Source organism: Vigna unguiculata, chromosome 10 (genome assembly GCF_037176805.1).
Source record: "Vigna unguiculata cultivar grain cowpea cultivar isolate G323 ecotype 2 chromosome 10, ASM3717680v1, whole genome shotgun sequence".
Lineage (NCBI taxonomy): Eukaryota > Viridiplantae > Streptophyta > Magnoliopsida > Fabales > Fabaceae > Vigna > Vigna unguiculata.
In genome coordinates, this window is record NC_140801.1 from 44,652,708 (window position 1) to 44,672,793 (window position 20,086).

General features: G+C 34.2%; 1 protein-coding gene across 1 annotated transcript in view; it reads right to left on the minus strand.

The window, feature by feature from the left end:
* Window positions 1-686: 686 nt before the first annotated feature.
* The window catches only part of LOC114166355 (BEACH domain-containing protein C2-like), a 60,499-nt gene continuing 41,099 nt past the window's right edge, over window positions 687-20,086 (minus strand). Inside the window, exons 17-32 of the mRNA XM_085667617.1 lie at window positions 14,696-14,841; window positions 13,887-13,956; window positions 13,620-13,703; window positions 13,483-13,539; window positions 11,608-11,676; window positions 11,438-11,524; window positions 11,242-11,358; window positions 10,077-10,226; window positions 9,786-9,870; window positions 9,555-9,675; window positions 8,707-8,803; window positions 4,246-4,359; window positions 2,744-3,107; window positions 1,735-2,534; window positions 1,374-1,496; window positions 687-1,131 (exon numbers count right to left, since the gene is read on the minus strand). Of these exons, the coding sequence (XP_085523743.1) occupies window positions 1,057-1,131; window positions 1,374-1,496; window positions 1,735-2,534; window positions 2,744-3,107; window positions 4,246-4,359; window positions 8,707-8,803; window positions 9,555-9,675; window positions 9,786-9,870; window positions 10,077-10,226; window positions 11,242-11,358; window positions 11,438-11,524; window positions 11,608-11,676; window positions 13,483-13,539; window positions 13,620-13,703; window positions 13,887-13,956; window positions 14,696-14,841 (2,559 nt within the window). The 3' untranslated portion in view covers window positions 687-1,056. The remainder of the gene's footprint in view (window positions 1,132-1,373; window positions 1,497-1,734; window positions 2,535-2,743; window positions 3,108-4,245; window positions 4,360-8,706; window positions 8,804-9,554; window positions 9,676-9,785; window positions 9,871-10,076; window positions 10,227-11,241; window positions 11,359-11,437; window positions 11,525-11,607; window positions 11,677-13,482; window positions 13,540-13,619; window positions 13,704-13,886; window positions 13,957-14,695; window positions 14,842-20,086) is intronic.

The window sequence follows — 20,086 nt, forward strand, 5'->3', positions numbered from 1 at the left end:
TATAATATATTGAAATTATGTTATATTTGAATACTTCGTTATAAGTTTCTAACTTTTTAGTATCATTATGATAACATTATTTTCTATTTTTAAAGTTTTGTGAATAAAATGAACTGATTTCTAATTTCTCATCTTATATATTTAATCTTCAAGTTTGTATTATATACGTAATTTGCTATGTTTTAGTTATTTTGTGTTTGAGAGTGTTTGAAATGAGTGAAAAAGAAGTAATCAAAGGGAAGGATAACAAGTTAAACTTTAAAGAAGTATGATTGGACATCCAAAAAGGAACTTTATGGCAAATACGTGCGTCCAGTGTCTCCTCTTTCATCCATAGTGGTTCATACTAAGTTTCATATCCTCCAAGTATATAAACCCAATTAATGCCCCGATCCACGATGCTATCAACAATCTTTTGGTGTTAAATGAATTGTATTTCGAGAATAAAAATTTGGATATCCTCCCCACATGTAACCAAATACAAGATTTACACTTTAATCATACACATTCACACTAGAAACTACTCAATACTTGTCAAAATTGCAATTAAAGCTCCTAATCTTTTACGGTTTTAACAAATATAGACACATACTTGAGTGATATTATAATTGGTCCATAAACAATATCTCTATTCCCAAACTATCTGCACCCCATACTCTGTCCATTAACCACTCTTATATTTTTATTAATATAAACAAAAATATACATGACAGGTTGTTACAAGGGAGAAAGTATTAGTCGAAAACAGGTTACCATATTTTCATTGACCACAATAAAAAAGCAGAGAACAACACTGTGATGACTCTAACCTCAGTCAAAGCTTGTGAGATACTAATATTTGAGCTCAAAAGGGACAGTAAAACACTGCTAAAACTAGTAACCTAACCACTATACGGTAACTGGTCAGAGTTGGTCGTTAAATATGTTACAATATGTCTCTGAAGACATTCAATTATAACACTAACAAGTTGGAGTATTATAACTCCATTCTATTTTCCTAATAGTTATTACATAGAAAAGATCATGTAATCCTCATTTGTATGCCGGAAAAGCATATCATTTTATGAGATGCTTAAGCCCATCACCTTCCCAACCAAGCTTGAGCATTTGATCGACCACCTTCAAGCTCAACTGCAAGAAGCAATAAAACTATCAAACCGAACAGGTGTAAATTGTAAACTCCAAATAATGTGCAAATCTGATTAAACTAGAATGCAGGTGAAATCAATGTTCATGGTTTATCCAATTTACAAGGATCATAAAAAAAAATCATTGCTTGGAATCATGGAATATTTAGAAACAGTATTCGCTGGTAAATCATAAGCAATGATTGATATTTGACAATGATCCTTATCAAGAGTGATCTAACTTACAGTCGGATCAGTGAAGACAATCAACTGTTTGTCCCATGTTGAAACCAAAAGATTTGTGTTATCCTTATTTAGAGCAAGAGCTGTGATATCCTGTCCTTCTCTCAGCTTCAACACATGAAACACCTACACAAGATAGTATGGTAGAGTGGTTAGCAATGAAAAACAGTTCCAAGGATATGCATAGTAGGAAAGAAACAGGGCTCATGATGTTTGAGAGAATCAGAATGCTGTTCTTACTGAGTGTTTTCTTATAGTATGCGAATATTGAGGAAGTATGAAGGCACATAAAGAAACAGTTTGATGAGAAATAAAAGATATGATTTTCTTTAGACAGCTCAATTTAAACATCTTAATATTGTACCTCCAAAGTGTGCAAATCCAGGAAGCAAATTGAAGGTGATGGAGCATTTATTCTGTTGGTATCGTGAGTTTCTTCTGAGTCTGAATAAAAATCTTCATTACCCGACTTACTCGATTGCGAATTCCAACTGCTATTGTAGGCTCTACCATTTTCTTGAGAATTAATTCCAATCAAAGCACTCCATCCATCAAGAGAAATTTCCATGCAACTAATGCTGCTAGAGAAAGGTAATTCTGATTTTGCAATCAGAAGACCATTAAGAGTAAAGGTACTGAGAATATGCTTCGATTCATTCCACACCACGACAACCCCTTCAGAGGAAAGGGAGACAGTGTGAGCCACCACACCATCCAGCCTTCTGACTAAACGTCCCTTTCTTATAGAGTGTAGAAGAACATCTGATGAGTGAGAGCATGAAACAACCATTCGAAGATCTGAGTTAACACAACAGCTGAGTATTTCACTTTGGTGCCCCCTAAGTACCTGTATAGGGCCCTCAATACGGCGTCTACGATTCTTTTCCATCAACAAATGTGATGAAGAACTACTGCTGGTTGAAGGCCGCGTGCCAGTGCCAGTGCCATTCGCAGTCGAAGATTCTGTTGTGACACTTGAATGTGATGCAAGTGCCTTATGTATTCTCCAGAGTAATACTGTTGTATCTCGGGATCCTGTCACCAGGTAGTCACTATTCGGTGAAAGACCAAGGCAAGTCACAGGAGCACAGTGAGCATAGGCTGTTTCCAAGGTTTTAGCTCCATCTGAGGATATTAACCTGATACTATTATCAGCATGCCCACCTAATCAGAAGTCCAATTGTCAAGTTAGATGTGAAAGATTCAGGCAGTTTAAAAAGTTGGTACTACAAATGTAGGTCAAGTTTCTTAGATGAAGTTTAAGATCTGAGAGGGAGGGGGAAGAGAGTATTTTGAAAAAAGAAAAAGAACTACATTTTTCACATACTACTAGTGGCAGCATATTTTAATAATCGTAGCTCGTCTACATTTACCAGTAATAATTTCTTTGTCACATGTTATAGAGACAATAGCTTGGCTTCTAATTCCAGAAACAGGAAAAGCCAATGCTTGGGGATATTGCCACTCTTCAGCAGTCCCAGCAGGACCTTTTAACATTCGTATAATCCCACCAGCAGAACCTGCTGTAGCCTTTCCATGGTGAAAGAGGAATGGTGTACCCTGCCCATCAGGTGTATTGGGTTGCCATTTGTGCTGTGCAACATGAGCTGCTGGTGCATTTAAACCAACAACCACAACCATATCTGAAGACGCATGGATAGCAGCTGCTGGTAGATTGCAGTGTTCAGGGGATGGAATGGGATATGACTTGATTGCTTTTGGGTTGCGGAATATTGTCTGATAGACAAAAATGTATGCATTATCAGTTTATCATTATAATCACATGCATTGATCATTCGCAGTTGAGCAAGCATGAAACAATAGGAGAGCATTTCGAAGCAACATAACATACTAATGACAAAAATAGTCAGAGGTAATCGAAACAGATAAGTTAGGCTTTCTTTCTGACTAGGTGTAGGTGGTGTCTAATCCGGGATCAATTTATTTTTTCTCTCTTTCTACTTCTAGGAAGGAGAGAAGAAGGGTTCATAATTCTTAAGTTTAGAAGAAAATAATTTCTTTCTCATTATTTCACATTACATACATTCGATATATATACACAAATTTATTGGACAATTTTAGAAAAAGCACAGCCTATTCTAGGAAATAAATTCCAGAGATTGTGGGATTATTATGCTAGTAATAAAACTGAGATACAACAAATATACAGAATTAAAGTCAATAGGAATAAAATCTAAATCTTTCTTGACCATAGTGTTCTGCACAAATATGAGAAACTGATCTCAGGTTCAAGTTTTTTTTAATTTGTTTTTTATACATGGAGCATATGGCTGGAGTATATTAGAATACTTTAGTCTGTTAATTGGATACAATTTTTACTAAAATATGTTTAATAAAACTTAAAGCTATGCACGTAATACATGATTTATAGTAGCTACCTTAAATCATTTAATCATAGTAATTTACGTAGTAAAAAAATTTCTTAAGATGTATGCATTATGTTAAAGAGACAAATAATGAAACAGATGGAATATTTAACAAATAAAAATAAAACCCTTTTTGTCTGGAAATGCTTAAGGGAATCAAAGTCAATGGTAACTCAAATATAAGAAATGGCGCCGAGTATGGATTTTGGTCATGTTTGGGATTTTTTCCTGTAAGAGTTTAGAATTAGTGAGTTATTTAGTAAAAAGAAATATACATTTTCTCTTCATATACGAACCAAAATAAAGAAAAACAGCCATTATCCTTGCATGGCTAATGGCTAATGGCTAACCATGAATTATCAGTTTGCTAGATGACTTTTGTATGTAATCAAGACACATTACAGAAAGCCAAAATAAAACATGGGAAACAAGACAGGGAGGCATACATAGATGCTTACTCAGAAAGAAGTAATCAATATCGAAATTACCTGCAAATGAAGAACTTCTGATAGTGGCTTTTTCTTCAAGTGTGGAATAGTCAAAAGTTGAGATGGTGTTTGTCCAAAATAAGCAATCTGATCTTGTGTGGCATGCTGTTGCACCTTTACATGTCATGCACAGTAGAAAGTACCGAGTGTTAGTAGAAACAAGTCAGTTTGGATAGTTTGTAGATGTATTACTTGTAAGTTTTCTTTGTATAGCTGTAGGTTTATTTGTAAATTACTTTGCACAGATGTCAGTTCTTATTCAGTTGTTAGTATGTAGGCTATTTCTTCCCGTACCCTAGCAATCTTCTTCCTGCACCCCATCATAGCTTCTAGAAAAATTTGTCCGGAGTTAGTGAGTGTATTCCGGAAAAATGGGTAAGTGCCTTCTTGAAAAATGTTTCCAGAATTGATTTAGTGTGTTCCGGAAAATAAAATCTAGAATGATGAAGTGCAGGAAGAAATTTGATGGGAGTGCAAGAAGAAACAGCCTAGTAACTAATGTCTATAAATACACATGTATTCATATACTTTCAGATGTGATATACATAATAAAAATTCAGTTAATGTTCAATTCTCTTTCTCTCTTTTCACTCTCAGTTCAATCCATCTAAGATGGTATCCAGAGCATTTCTTTTACGATCCAGCTTTTCCTCTGACTTTTTCATGATTCAGCTCGCTGTTGCTTCTGTTCAGTCAATTTAATACTATCAATCGGTGAATTGTTCTAGGTTCCTGATTTTGATATTATCTCGGTCTCTTTGATGCCGTTCGTAATTTTCTTCATTCAGTTGCATTTTGATGCTGGTTCATTATCTGTTCATAAATTTTTGTTTTATGTAATTGAACTCTGAAAGTTAATTAGAAGTTGCAATCAGTGAATTGTTCTCATAGCTACGTTTTCTTTTGGTGATAGTGAATTGAACTTTTGAGCGGTGACTTGTTCTCAGACCCACTTTTCTTCTTTTTGGCGATAGTGAGTTTTGCTCTGCACAAGGTAAATTACACTTGGCAATTATTTTCAACAACTATTGCTGAGATAATCAAATCGCCAAGTTACAACGATTTGTTGCGAATCCAATGGTTCCACCTTGATATCTAACTGAACATGATTGTGTTGCTAAAGATATTCATTCATCTTGAGCATGAAGCTTGGGAAGTTTGGAATCAAACGTTATTGGTTTGGCTTCATACTCTCTTTCTCTCGTATTCTTGTTTGTACTCATAAAGTTTGGGAGAAAATTCATGAGTATTTCAGTCTTCAAACCAAGTCTCATACACGACAACTGCACACTACAATGCATGCTATCAAACTTGGTTCCAAATCAAGGGAAGAGTATTTGCTCAAGATTAAAAATTATGTTGTGAGCTTGCTGGTGTTGGTATTCCTGTGCGCCATGAAGAATATGTTGATGCTATTTGGAAGGTCTTCCATTCCATTTGACTATGCTCCAGTTGTATTTGTTATTGAGAGTAAGAAATGCACACCTTCAATTACTGAAATTGAAGCTCTTTTGTATGGACATGAAACACGCCATTTCTATGTTCAAGAGACACAAACTTTAGTCTAACCATCACTGCATTACATTCAAGCTCCTTACACTCATTTGGCAGTCAATGTGGAGGCTTTCTCGCTGGAGTATCCTCTCATGGTGGTAGTTCTAGCAGAGGAAGTGGTGGTAAATTTGCCAATTTTCAGTGCCAAATATGTCTCGAATTTGGACATACAACCAATGTTTGTTATTTCATATCTGATGCATCCTATCAGCCTCATTAATCATTGTTTTTCATTTGTCCTGCTACACAACAGTCCATTCCTTATTTGGGTGGTTCATATAAAACATCAAATACTTGGGTGAATACTAATACTAAGCCTAATGGCAATGCTCAACCGAGTGCAATGATGATGAAGTCTACTTCTCAAGGTAATGCCAATATTTTGGTGCAAGCTTCCATGTTACTGGTGAACCACAAAACATGAAATATCTTCAACAGTTTAATGGTCCAGATCAAATTTTCATTGGAAACGGTGCAGGTTTGAGTATTTATGGTGTTGGTTCCTCTCTTTTGTGTCACCTTATGAGTCACTTTTCAACCAAATAATTTTTTGCATGTTCCTTCCACTACAAAAAATATGTTAAGTGTTAGTTAATTTGAAAGAGATAATTTGTTTTCTTATCAATAGGTTGCCTACAACATCTCTAGACTTTGCCATTCCGTATTCTGCTTTGTTTAATAAACATCCCAATTTTCATTTCCTCAAAAGTTTTGGTTGTGCTTGCTTTCCTCTTTTACGACCTTATCATTATCACAAACTTGATTTCATGTCTGAGGAGTGTATTTCCCTCGGTTACTCATAGTTACACAAAGGCTACAAATGTCTCTCATCTAGTGTTCGTATATATATTTCCAAGGATGTTTTGTTTAAAATGAACAAATATTTCCTTATTATGTTTTTTCTCCCAAGTACACCAAACTCTATCCAAGATCTTAGTCAGTATTTTAGTTTAAACCCAAATCTATCGCCACCTCAACAATTTGAAAATCCAGTGTTTAGTACTTCCATGACATCAGATTCTGGTGCAACATTATCTATATCTTCTACTATTAATTCATCTTCTTTTGAATCTGACTGCACCTTTACATAATACTTCTTATGAAAACTTGATCTAAATTTGGTATTTTTCAAAACAGATTTCATTCATCTTTGTTGTTATCTCATTTTGAACCTACCAGTGTCAAACAAGCTCTTAAAGATGAAAATTGGCTGGCTGCAATGTAGCAGGAATATGATGTTCTAATGAATTAAAAAAACTTGGGATCTGCCACACTTACCCTCTAATAGAAGGGTTGTTGGTTGTAAATGGGTTTTTTGAGTAAGGAAAAAGCAGATGGCTCAATAAATAAGTATAAAGCTCATCTTGTAGCAAAAGGTTTTCATCAAGTCCATGGTTTTTATTTTTCATGAAACCTTTCCTCCCGTAGGTAAACCTTTTACAATAAAAAATATTCTTACTATTGCTCTCTCTCATGGGTGGAAATTGTTTCAAATTGATCTCAATAATGCCTTTTTGAATGATTATCTTGATGAAACAATTTATATGCAACAACCACCTAGTTTTGAAGCAAGTGATAAGGCTCTTGTTTGTATGTTAAAAACAGAACTCTTATGGATTAAAACAAGCCCTGAGGCAGTGGTTCAATCAATCATTTACAAACTACTCTTCATAAGTTTGGTTTTGTTAACCACACTTGTGACGCCTCTCTCTTCATCTACATAAAAGGAATTAGAAGTTGTCCACTTTTTGGTTTATATTGATGATATAATCATAACTGGTAGCTCTACTACTCTCATTTAAAATATTACAACCTGACTTCATGTGACTTTTTCCTTGAAACAACTTGGTCAACTAGACTACTTTCTTGGCTTTGAGATAAAATGTTTGTGTGATCAGTCTATTCTCATGACTCAGACAAATAATGTAAGAGACTTGCTTCATAAAACACATGGTACCGATCTTTTTTCAGAACCTATTTTATTTCGCTCAGTAGTTGGTGCTTTCCAATATGCCACTCTTACTTGGCCAAAAATTAGCTTTGTTGTAAATAAAGTTTATTAGTTTATGGCTAACCCATTGGATTCTCATTGGGCTGTAGTTAAACGCATTTAGGGTTTAGGTCAAACTCAATATGAAGATTTTTTCTTCTGAAAAATCTTGTCCTTGAGTTTGTGAGGGGATGTTAGTAGAACCAAGTCAGTTTGTATAGTTTGTAGATGTATTACTTGTAAGTTTTCTTTGTACAGCGGTAGGTTTACTTGTAATCTAATTTGTACAGCTGTCAGTTATTATATAGCTGTTAGTAAGCAATGCCAATAAATGCATCTTGTACTCATACTTTCTGATGTAATATGCATAATAAAGATTCCCTTCATATTCAGTTCTCTTTCTCTCTTTTCACTCTCAGTTCAGTTCATCTAAGAACAAGTTACAAACCATGGATAAGTTATTTGTTGAGGTCTGATGCTTTTATAATATTCAGAGGTGTTGCATATGATTGATGTTGTTTGTGATGCAAACATAGTTGGGATGACAAACGACGAAATGAGTCCTTGGCACTCTTTTTTAAAGTTATGCAATAGCATTTGTTGCTTTTGATTAAAAAAAGAGATAGTAATGGCAAAAGGGATTCTTTTTCTAGCTCTAATTTTAACAAGAACAGGATTGCAATGTTTATCAAGCTTAAGCAGTTAATTTCCTTTATAATAAAATTATGGAAACAAACACATATATAAGTGACAAAAATAACTATAGCTAACATGTACTTTAGTCGTTTAACCAAAGAAGGTAGTTCTCATACGACAATTAATGTGGATATTTTCATATTTTGCTTCAGGGAGTTGGATTTGCATGTTATATAGACGACAAAATTAATTGAAAATATGAAGATGCAACAGAGACATACTGGGTCAGATATTTTATCAATATCCACTGTCCCTTCATAAGTAATGTAAAAGAAAACATTATTTGCTGCAATAGCCTCCTTTCCCCGTTGCTTATACCTGCATGGTTAAATCCATTTAATGTAAACAAATGCAAGTTTTCAAGGGACTAAAATAAAGTGAAAATTTAAAAAGGAATGCCAGAGATGTCTACATAAAAAATGCTAGAAAAATAAAACTCATGAATAAACAAAAGGGAGATTTTGTTAGGAACCCAAGTATGATTTGAATGTCTCGCCTTGAATACAAATGAGAAAGTTGAGTGACATATAAGAAAAGAAAGACCTACAAACAACCCTTAAGGTTTTGTGTTAAAGGTGGTATCAGGTCTCTTATTATGTAACTTATAGCTCTGAGGTGGTAAATATTCTTAGTTTATCCCAGTAAAAAAAATCCCAAAAATGGTATCAGAGTCAAGTTTATCTTGGTGCCAAACTGAAATGGAGACAAGTATGTCCCGTTGTGGTAAAACGCCACTATAGTAAGGGTAAGGGGAAGTGTGTTGAGATAAATGGCTGGTACAACCATGTCTTGTTGTGGAAGAAACTCGTGGTAAAACCCAACTGAAATTTTAGGGGAAAACAGTTAAAAATCCAAGTATGAGTTGAAAGTTCCAAAGAAAGTAGATATGAGAAAGTTGATGTCATATAAGAAAAGAAAGATCCACAAACATTGAACCTTAAGGTTTTGTATTAAAGGTGGTGGTGTCAAATCTCTTATATGGGCAACTCATACTTCAAAGGTGGTGAATATCCTCGGTCTATCCTAGTAAAAAAATATGGAGAAAATAAAAAGCAAGAAGAAAACCTACCCAAAAATGAGATCAATCCACTCATGCAAATGAGAAGATACATATTCACTCTCTAGAGCCATCCTATGCTTGTGCACAAAATCAACTGGATTCTCAGCCCAAGCAGGAAGTTTTATAGTATCTGGTATGACAAAAAGTAATTCTCATGTGGGGTAATAACTTTAATATGCATATATATGTAATCACATTTTCTTCATAAAAAGGAAATGAAGAAAATCTCAATGAGTATACCAAGCTTTCCTCCCGATTGTGTTGTGCCAAAATCAATTGAATTTTCATTTGTGAGGACCTCGGGGAGGTAAAATAGCTCAGGAACCTAAGTTGAGATTAAAATGGGGAAAAAAGAAAGAAAGAATGAAATATAAGTTTCAAGAAAACCATGGTAAGCATTTAACAATATAAGTACTAAAAACATTGAAGTCCTCCAAGGAACCCTAGAAGTCTTTGATATTGAAGTACTAAAATTTAATTAAAAGCATTTACGAAAACCAATCGTTCTGTTGTATGTTAGTAAACATATACCAATTCCTTCACATCACTCATGTCCTCAAGAACTCCATTCCAAGTAGCAGAAATATCAGAAAACATTCGATCTGCATGATCAAATTTTCCACCTTGAAGTTTGATTGCAAGAGTAGTGAATGGTTCAACCCTAACAAGATAATACAAAACCTGTAAAAGATAATAACCATTAACTAATGCAAAATCAGCAACTAAAATGCAACCATATTAAATGCTGTCATTTGCATACTGGGTGATTGCTTCTGTTGCTACTTCAGAAGAACTGGAAAAAATCATGGTGATTTTGATTTATTCTATGACTTAGCAAGGAGATGGGAGATTTAATGCAGAAGCCAAAAATAAACACAGATGCTAAAAGGACCCTTCAGAAACAGCCTCTTTACATGTGTGTGTGTGTATGTATATATATATATATATATATATATATATATATATATATATATATATATATATATATCTGTGTGTGTGTGTGTAGGGGTAGGGCTACACAGTGACCCTTTCCTGTACTTTTGCATGCAAGAAGCCTTTTAACACTGGGGTATGTTAGTAGTATGCCAACAAACAGGAAATAAGAATAAACAAAATAGCATAACATTAAAGTGCCCAAGTTTACACTAAGCACATTTTGTGAGATGTCTTTCTGTATCAGGACTTTGTTGACAATACTTGAATGTAAACCAACCTTATTTTAATATCCTAAGCATTTATTATTTGATTGGTATCACATGGAAGCCATTTTGTTTGATCTTAACATGATTGACCATTTAAAGCATCCTGGCAAAAAATCTACATCTTTCCCTTTAAAAATCATCTAGCCCAAAATCAATAAATATTCTCTATCTCCCTTTTTTCTGAGCGCCAAGGTTCAGATGATTGTACATTTGATGCTTCCAACATACTGACATAGTGCAGCCAAAAATGATTCAAATTTTATTGATTGTGATTCGGGATACGTGAAACTTCCTATTTTGAAATTGGGAGTTCATGCATAAAAATAAACTTGACATCAACTCAAAGTTAATCACTTAAGCTCCATCTGAATCAACCATGAATCACAAGTAAGAGAATAAACCAAAAACTAGCATCCACAGCCTACGTACTAAATTGCCTACGTACTAAATTACCAGAGGAAAATTCAAAGAAGGAGGTGGGGGGTGGGACCTACTGTTCCTGCACTTGAGTAGTGTGATCCATAGTGGAATTTAGGTATTACGGGGTCATCAAAGCTGGAGTATCTCTCTTGAAATTTTTTAAGACGATCTGGGTTCAGTGCTCCAATAGGCTGCATGATATAAAAAAATTACAAATTTAAAATATGAGGTAATTTCCCTTGATTTCACCAAAGCAACATTCATGATAACCTTTGAAAGGTCCCGGTAAGAAGAAGGATTAGAAAGATCCAAGCTCTTTGAACTGTAATCAGAAAGAATCCAGGGGAAAACTGGATACTGCAAAAAATTCATAATGATAAAATAAATAACATGAAGATAGAGTTAAAGAGTTAATTATAGAGTGCAATAGCGAAGATCACCTGGGTTATATCATTATAACTACGGCCAGCCAATGTATTGAGTTGCATTAGATACTCAAAATTACTGATCTGCATAAGGGCACCGTAAAGTTAGTAAGCAAATTACATTAGAAACTTATTGTTTGTCTGGATAGCTGTTACTAAAAAGTATGTAAAAGTTTTCAACAAAATGAATTATGACAAATTTCATATGTTTGTGTTAGAGATACCAGAGCACCTCTGCTGCTGCTACCCAATACAGTGGCATAGACAGTACTGCTATCTTAGTTCAGTTAGATTTTGTTAGACAGTTATACCAATTACAATTAGGTTTATTCTCAGTATCTGTATGAGTTATGTACAGTATATATACAATGTATCCAATTCTATTTAAATCAATGAAAAACATGTTTGGCATTCCAAAAGAAAAATCAATGAAAAATATCACACTTTCAGAAATTTAGCATTTCTCTTATTGTGTGTTTCTCAACCTTTCGTCAAGAGCTTGAAAATCCATAGCTGAAGAAAATCCCTACCTTTTGGTTCCATCTCCTACTTACTACAGCCAATTCTCGTCTCTCCTATTTAGTTCATAATTGAAAATTGATTTGATCATAAGAAAGTGTTTTTGACTGTAAAAAATATCACTTTATTGTAATGGCTGGAATGAAAAATGGTAACAAACCTCACAATGTAGGAGAATTCAAGGGTGTTCATTCAGCCTATCCATTGAATGGAAAAAATTATCCAAAATGGTTTCCACTCATTAGGACCATCTTCAACGGAAAAGGAAAGGCTAGCCATTTAACTTTATGATTATCTTGCTAAAGATGATCCTACATTCAGTTCATGGGACGAAGAAAACTACATGATTATGGCTTGGTTATGGAACTCAATGGTTCCAGAAATCAGTGACACATGTATGTTTCTCAATTCAGCAAAAGCCATATGGATTGCAATAGAGAAAACCTATTCCAACTTTATAGAGTTGCCTGAAGTACAACCAACTTGTGGTTCTGTCCACTGTTGCACCCCATTTGTCGTGCACCAAAGCCACTGCCAAACTTTTGCTGGAGCTGTTGCTAGACCTTCCTAGAGATTTTGTTGGACCCTTGCCATAGCTGTTGTTGTACCCTAGCCGGAGCTGTCGTTGGACCTCTGTCGGACCTTTCACCAGAGCTTTCGCCATTGTCATCGTTGGAATTGTTGTTGTCATCACCACTGCCACCACTGAGGCTTTTGGTGCCCTATTGTCTTTATTTATTTTTAATTAAGAGGGGTCAAGAATCCCTATTATTTACTTAAACATACAGCTCCACTAAGCAATGTTGATCTGTTAACCTTAGAGGTGCATGCACTACATACTGAAATTGAACGTTTGAAATCTCTCATGTAGTCTATCAATAAGTCACCTTCAAGTACGTGCTTTGTAGTCATGACTGGTAAGAACTCCAATTCTTCTTTTGATGTTTCTAAAACTTTATGTAAGTAATCTTGGGTTTCGGACTCTGGTGCGACAAGCCATATGACCCCTAAAGTATTCATTCCAATATATTTTATTTCCTTTTTTTTAAGAGATGTGATTATTACAAAAGAGTAGTTGAAAATGTAATTATCACGCCAGTAATTAGTAAAATATTTCTTTTCTACCTCTTATTATTGAAGTATACGTTACGTGCGATGTAATCCAATTGGACACGTGACAAAAGTGTTACACATGCTATATCTAGTAAGGAATAAATGGTTGGTACAAAAACAAATCATCAACTTTTATGCCTGAATTTAAACATGATTTCTTTTGAATAAAGCAGCTTAATATGAGAAAAAAGATTGCTTTATAACGTAACCAAGCAAATCCAAACACACTAACGTCTTTAGAGTTAAGAAACTTCTCACCTCCCACCTTGCCCAACGTTCCATAAGCTGGGTTCTTTTCAAAAGTAGTCCAGGCCTCTGAAAAATAAATTACTTTTATCCTAATCTCACATGCAAAGAAATTTATGAAGACGAAAGTTCACTAACAAAAATAATACCTGGGTAGCTAAATATATATTGTTTAAATACAGAGGTCGAGTATGAACAATTGCTTGATATGCATTTCTTCGCCCATCTCTACTCTGCAGAGGAAATTTTGGTAGGGAGAATCAGTTCAAGGATTGTAAGTTTGCATCAATTACCAATCATCCGCTCATCATTAAGATGTTAAAAAATATATTAAGATTAATTGTGGTTAAAAATCCGAGATGATTACATTGCTGAACTACGAAAGGAAACAAAGCAGCATATTCTAGAATCAGTACCCCAAAGTCAAAGAAGAAGTTGGAACGGTCCACCATAAATATCTCTAGTGCACTTCTTCTAAGAAGATATCTGTAAAAGGAATCAATTAATGATATGCATACAACATCAAGTTCAAAATGTTAACTCCAACAAGTTTGCACTATAAACTGTCAAAAAGAAAACACAAAGTAGCTAAGCAAAATGGAAGAAGGTGCAATTAGATAGGGAGATATTTACTAAACGGACTGCTATTGTTTTCTGGCGCCTACTTCATTAGATTATTTATAATTGCACTATACCTTCCCTCAATTTAAGCAACCAATTTAGAAATATCCAAATGCATCTTGGGTGGGCTCATATACTTGATTTTTGAAAGAATCTTTATTGTTCAACACTTCAATAGAAACATGATTGACAAAATTAAGAAATTGAGTTTTAATAGTAATATGCAGTTTTTTAGTAGTCCTTTTGATGCAGACTGCAATAACAAAAGCAAAAAAGGACAGAAAAGGAATGCAAAAAATGGAACAGAAACAGGGGAATATATTAGGTATCCTTAAGAGGAAAACAAAACATGCACTAGAAATTATAGACCTTTCTAATACCCCAAAGCAATCACTCCTTACACAGAAGCATAAAGCATGCCTTTTGACTTTGCTATGTTCCACCCAAAATTTAAGGTAAAAACAACAATGACATTCAACATACAAAGAGTTTTTCTCATATTCTTAAATATTTAAGATATATATGTATGTATTAAGAATCAAAATGATTGCAGGTGCATACAATAGAACAATAAAATAATAAATAGTCAACAAAATGAATTCACCTCCGACTATAAATTTGATGAAGAGTAGATATTAACCAGCTGCGGTTCTTTTCTTGTTCTTGTGTCTCACAACCAAATTTCAAACCATCCATTACGGTGCTCGTCTCATTATGGTCAACTATAAAATTTATCCTCTTACTAGTAACCTACAACAAGACAATAAGCATTTCACACTAGTGCAGTTTAACTATATTTAAGGCAAGAGAATAATTTCTATACTCTTCATCCATTTTTCTGACAATAAAAATAGCAGCCCAAATCTTAACTAACTCATCTATAATTTTCCATGTATTTGATGGTAGAAAGCAACAAAAAGCTACAATACCCAGAGTAATGATGATAATAAGAGTAACTGAGATAAGTATCATGGGCCAGATATATTCATCGTGATCTTATCATGTGTGCCAAACTCCCCATGCATTGCTGAAAACCATCAATTCTACAATATCCTTACACTGTTCTGATACTGCTTTTCTACAACCCTTTTGGTGTTGAGTGTGTCCTCAGCCCATGGGCCAAATCTTTAAGAGCTTTCATTTCTTCGGAAGAAGTAGAAAAGGAAAAATGTGGCGTGAATCTTATATTACACTTTGGTACATTTGGTTTGGGTGCAATTCTCATGTATCAACGTATATCACAGCACTTGTTTACAGATAAGGGTAGGATTAGGTATTTGAGGTGTACTTAGTGTATAAGATGATTTTTCAATTGGTTTCTGTTGAAAGTCCCACATTGACTAGAGATAACGCTAATTCACAATATATAAGTGGGTGCAATCCTCACCTTACAAGCTGGTTTTGTGAGGTTGAGTTAGGCTTAAAGCCCACTTCTAACCTGGTATTAGAGTCAGGTTAGAACCTATCCTAACAAGATTTCTTGGACATTCTGTTTCACTCACTATCGGGCCGCTAATGGACCACAGTCCCACGCACGAGATGAATATACCTCGGTCTGGTGCAATCCTCACCTTACAAACTGGTTTTGTGAGGTTGAATTAGGCTTAAAACCCACTTCTAACAGTTTCCTCAACAGAATTGTTGAAGGATTTTGGAACCCTACTCCATCTATGCATTCTTTGATATTTTGTTTTTTGTGAATACTTTAAAGAGGATTCCCAACTCTCCCAAATCTTTGTAATGTTTTATCATTCTAAATAAATTTCAATTGAAAGCAATCTGAAAAATTTTCTGAATCAATCATCCATACAAAAGGTATTCACAATTTATACAACAATTACTTGCTTAGAAAAGAGATTAATTGTAGAAGTAAATCTCAGTTATAGGAACCAACTTATAAATTGAGGATAGTCTAAGATTTTCAAGCTCTATTTAAAACCACATCTCTTGTCCATGGAAGACTAAACATAATGCTTCAAGGTTGAAAGTATGTAACCCAAAAAGACTGCAATTAAGATGGGAAAATGATAATTGGAATTACGGTGACTTTCCAATAATAAGTTTTCCACATCATCACTATATATATTATACAAATTTAGTGGAGACTGTTTCCAAGGACTAGAATCAGCAATGTAACTTCATCCCATGATCATTAAATTCATTTTAGGATGTAATACATGAACCACATACTTCAAAAGAATCGGAATGTGAAAAAATGTGTGGGCAATAAGCAATAATTGTGGAATCAGAATATAGATTTGTCCAGTAAATGTGAAATATTTACACCCATATTTCAACACACCCTCTAAAGCCCAGGAATAAATGTCCTCCACTGCCAGGTTGGTTATTAGATTATGGAAGTCTGAGGCATCAAGTCCTTTTATTAGAACATCAGACACCAGCTGCTTTGGCGGAAGGTGTGACATGCAAACCAAACCTTCTTCTAATGTTGCATATTCATTGTAAAGTTTTAATTACATAATTAAGAGATTTAAATACATTTCATGATCAGGAGAATAATTAAGTGGATTGACAGGCCGACAATATATTTTATATTTATTGCACAATATCATTGATCCTAAATTGTAGGGATGGATTATATTCACCATAAATTAGGATTTTTAATTATTATATCCATGTACTCTATTTAAGAGAATTGCTCCTCTATGAATAATATCATAAATAGTTTTTTTTTATTTTAAGTTTTTAACATGGTATGCGAGGTCTAAAATCCTTGGGAGCCTGTGTATTCTCTTGCACAGCCTGTATTGCTGCAAAACTACATCCCTTTCTTTCTTCCACTGTAGCCACCTGCACAGCCTGCATTGCTGCAACACCACAACCTTTTCTTTACTCCACAACACAGAGTTCAGCACAAAGGAGATTCTAAAATTAAGGGTTTGTTGGACAAATTAACAAAACTTGTAGACTCAAGTAATTGCTCCTTCGCATTTGCAGGTAATATACGTTACTCCTGTGCACTTAATTAGTTAAATTCCTCTAAAGAAGGTGTCTGGGTAGTTGATTTTGGAGCCACAAACCTTATGACTAAGTAATCTACTGGGTTTATATCTTATTGACCGTGTCGAAGCAACAAAAAAAGTACACTTGTAGATGGAACTTGCATTAGAGTTGCCGGAAAAGGAGATATTATGATAAACCAGAAACTAATTCTAATGGAAATTCTACCTGCTCCCAAATTTTGTTCACAAGCTTACAATGGATTACACTGTCTTGTGTTTTTTAATCTTACAACTTGCTAATTTCAGGATCAAGGAACGGAGAAGGTGATTGGACTTGCTAGGGAAGACAATGGGCTCTACCTTCTAGAGGACGCAAACAGGATGGATAGCAGTAAGAGTCAAATTCCTTTGTCTTTGATGTTAGAAACAACTCTTTCCAATATAGAAAAATCTGGTTATACCACCTTCATTTAGGTCATTTATACTGAATTTTTCGAGAAAGAATCAAATAAGTAACAAGAAAAACCAGCAGAGAATCCAAATTCCTGATAGGCATAAAGACACTGATAGGAAATAGAATGTATAAGTTAGGAGAAAAGTTATCAATAAAAGGTAGTTATAGGGGCTTTTTGTGTCAGGGAGTGTCACTTTTTGAGAAAGCTTTATATAGGGCGGAAGGGTTGTTGTGTGGGGTACTTGTTGAGTTGTGTGTAATAAGGGTAGTAAAACAGGTCAGTCCAACCCGTTTTGGTCAGTTCTCCAAAAACGGGTTAGATTGAGCTGGTCCACCACAAAAAGAAAGGGCCAGAAATTGGAATTAGGCCCGTCATAGGACATGCCAGTGGGCGGCTGGACTCACTTGCCACTTTTTCTTTTCTTTTTTTAAATTTGTTTGTAAATTTTTTAAATTGGAATTAGGCCCGTCATAGGATATATATTTATAAATAAATATTAAAACATATTTAATCATATAAATATTTTTAAAGTTTGTAATTGATTAATTAATATTTGTAATTTGGTAAATTAAAATAATTATTACATTTATATGTTAAATTATTCTATTATAACTAATAATTAAAACTTAATTTGTAAGTGTTATAACCATGAATTTGGATTCTCTGCTGATTTGTTTTGTGCTGTTCCTCTACTGTGCTTTTATAATACACTGATTACCACTAATTTTGATGTTTTAAAATATATTAAAAAGATATTTACAATACTAATATAGTGTATTTTTAATGCTCAGCAGAAGACAGCACTAAAAAACCAGTAGAGAATCTGGACTCGCCTATCAGTCACATTTGTTGAAAATAAATAATATTTTCAACCTTATCTTTGGGGGAAAGCTCATGTATCAAAGATAAGGATAATTCATTCTAGCTAAAAAATCTTATTTTTGCAAAATTAAGCCCCATTAATACTCCACCATCTATTGAGTGTAATAGTTCATCATCTACTAAATCTAGTTCTGTTCCTTCTTCTAATCATTCACCTCTTGTGCCAAACCCAAAGACTACTGGAGAACAAACTCAGTGTTATCTATCTGGACGATTACTCACGAAGGAGGTTTATTATTCAATCACCACAAGTCTATGAATTTAACCCATACTTGAAATACCTAACATTAATGAAGAACAAAATATGGCAGCCATTTAAGTTCAGGTTCTTCCAATTGTAGTAAGCATGTACTCAAAGGCCAAGGTACCCATTGTCACATTTTGTCTTTTGACAAACATTTGAGCAGCATCATTTGCCTTTGAATACATGCTGTTGATGAAATCCCATATATTCTTCATTGTAATCAGAAACATACACGTGTCAGTAATGTTGAACTCCATGGAACCCCGCAACCAGGACATTATCATGGAGTATTTTTCATCCCGGGGTGAAGGAAGTTGGATTCTCCTTACTTGGACACTTTTTAAGGATATGAGAAAGGCACCCCTTTACCTTGAGATAGGTCCGTACAAGTTGGGACCTTTTGAGAAAGTTTTTCCACTTAATCTGTATGAAGCTCTAATGCCTTGGAGATCACCAGTCCTTTGTGAAAAACAAGAATATTGTCTTGTTGAGATTTTGGATCAGACATCATGGAGATGCAAATCAGCAATAATGGGTGATTTAACAAGGAAGAGAAAAACAATAATAAACCCCTATGATGCACAACTACTGTACGTGTATTTGATAAGACACATACTTCATATGCCAAGATACATTGAAAGTAAATAGGATATTATACGCGATATATGCATATTAAAAATATACAAAAATTCTTAAAAACATGATAAACATATGATTGATATTGTGTAGATTCAAATTAAAATCAAATGTACTAAACAGTGTCAAAATAAAAAAATTATAAATTAATGTCATCATAAAAATATTATTGTATTATAAATTTGATAAATATCAATAAAATATCTTAAAATATTAAATACGGATACGTATCAGAGACACGGATACGTATCAAAGACACGGATAAGCAGGGATACGGATATGTATCGGACACAGATACATAACACAAATTGAAATATTAGTCCATTGTCCTCTTCAAGATAAAATGAATGAAGTCTGTAAAGTAAACAAAGAGAGACCACGGCTCCATGAAAATCCTAAACCTCTAGATACCATGTGAAAAACTGTGTAGCAAGTAAGCAATAATTGTTGAATTACTTTGCAGATTTCAGAAAAAAACAATATATTGGAATTTAAAGGAAAAACAAATCCTAATAAAAGAAAATAAGTCTCCTGACATAAAGACTTTAAATCAGGAACAAATCTTCCAAATAAACTCTGAATTTGAATCCCTTCATTTTAAGGATTTCTTATGGTCAAATCTATATTTATTGTATAGTAAACTTGCAATATTTACTCCCATATTAGTAACTACTATCAAAACAAAATACGCTGAGCAGACACCAAGCTAGTTTAAAACTCATATGAACCCACTTTGTAGGATCTTGATTTTATTTTTTCGCATCAATTAAGTGGAACTTTATCTAAACTACAGATGTCGACCAAAACCAAAATGT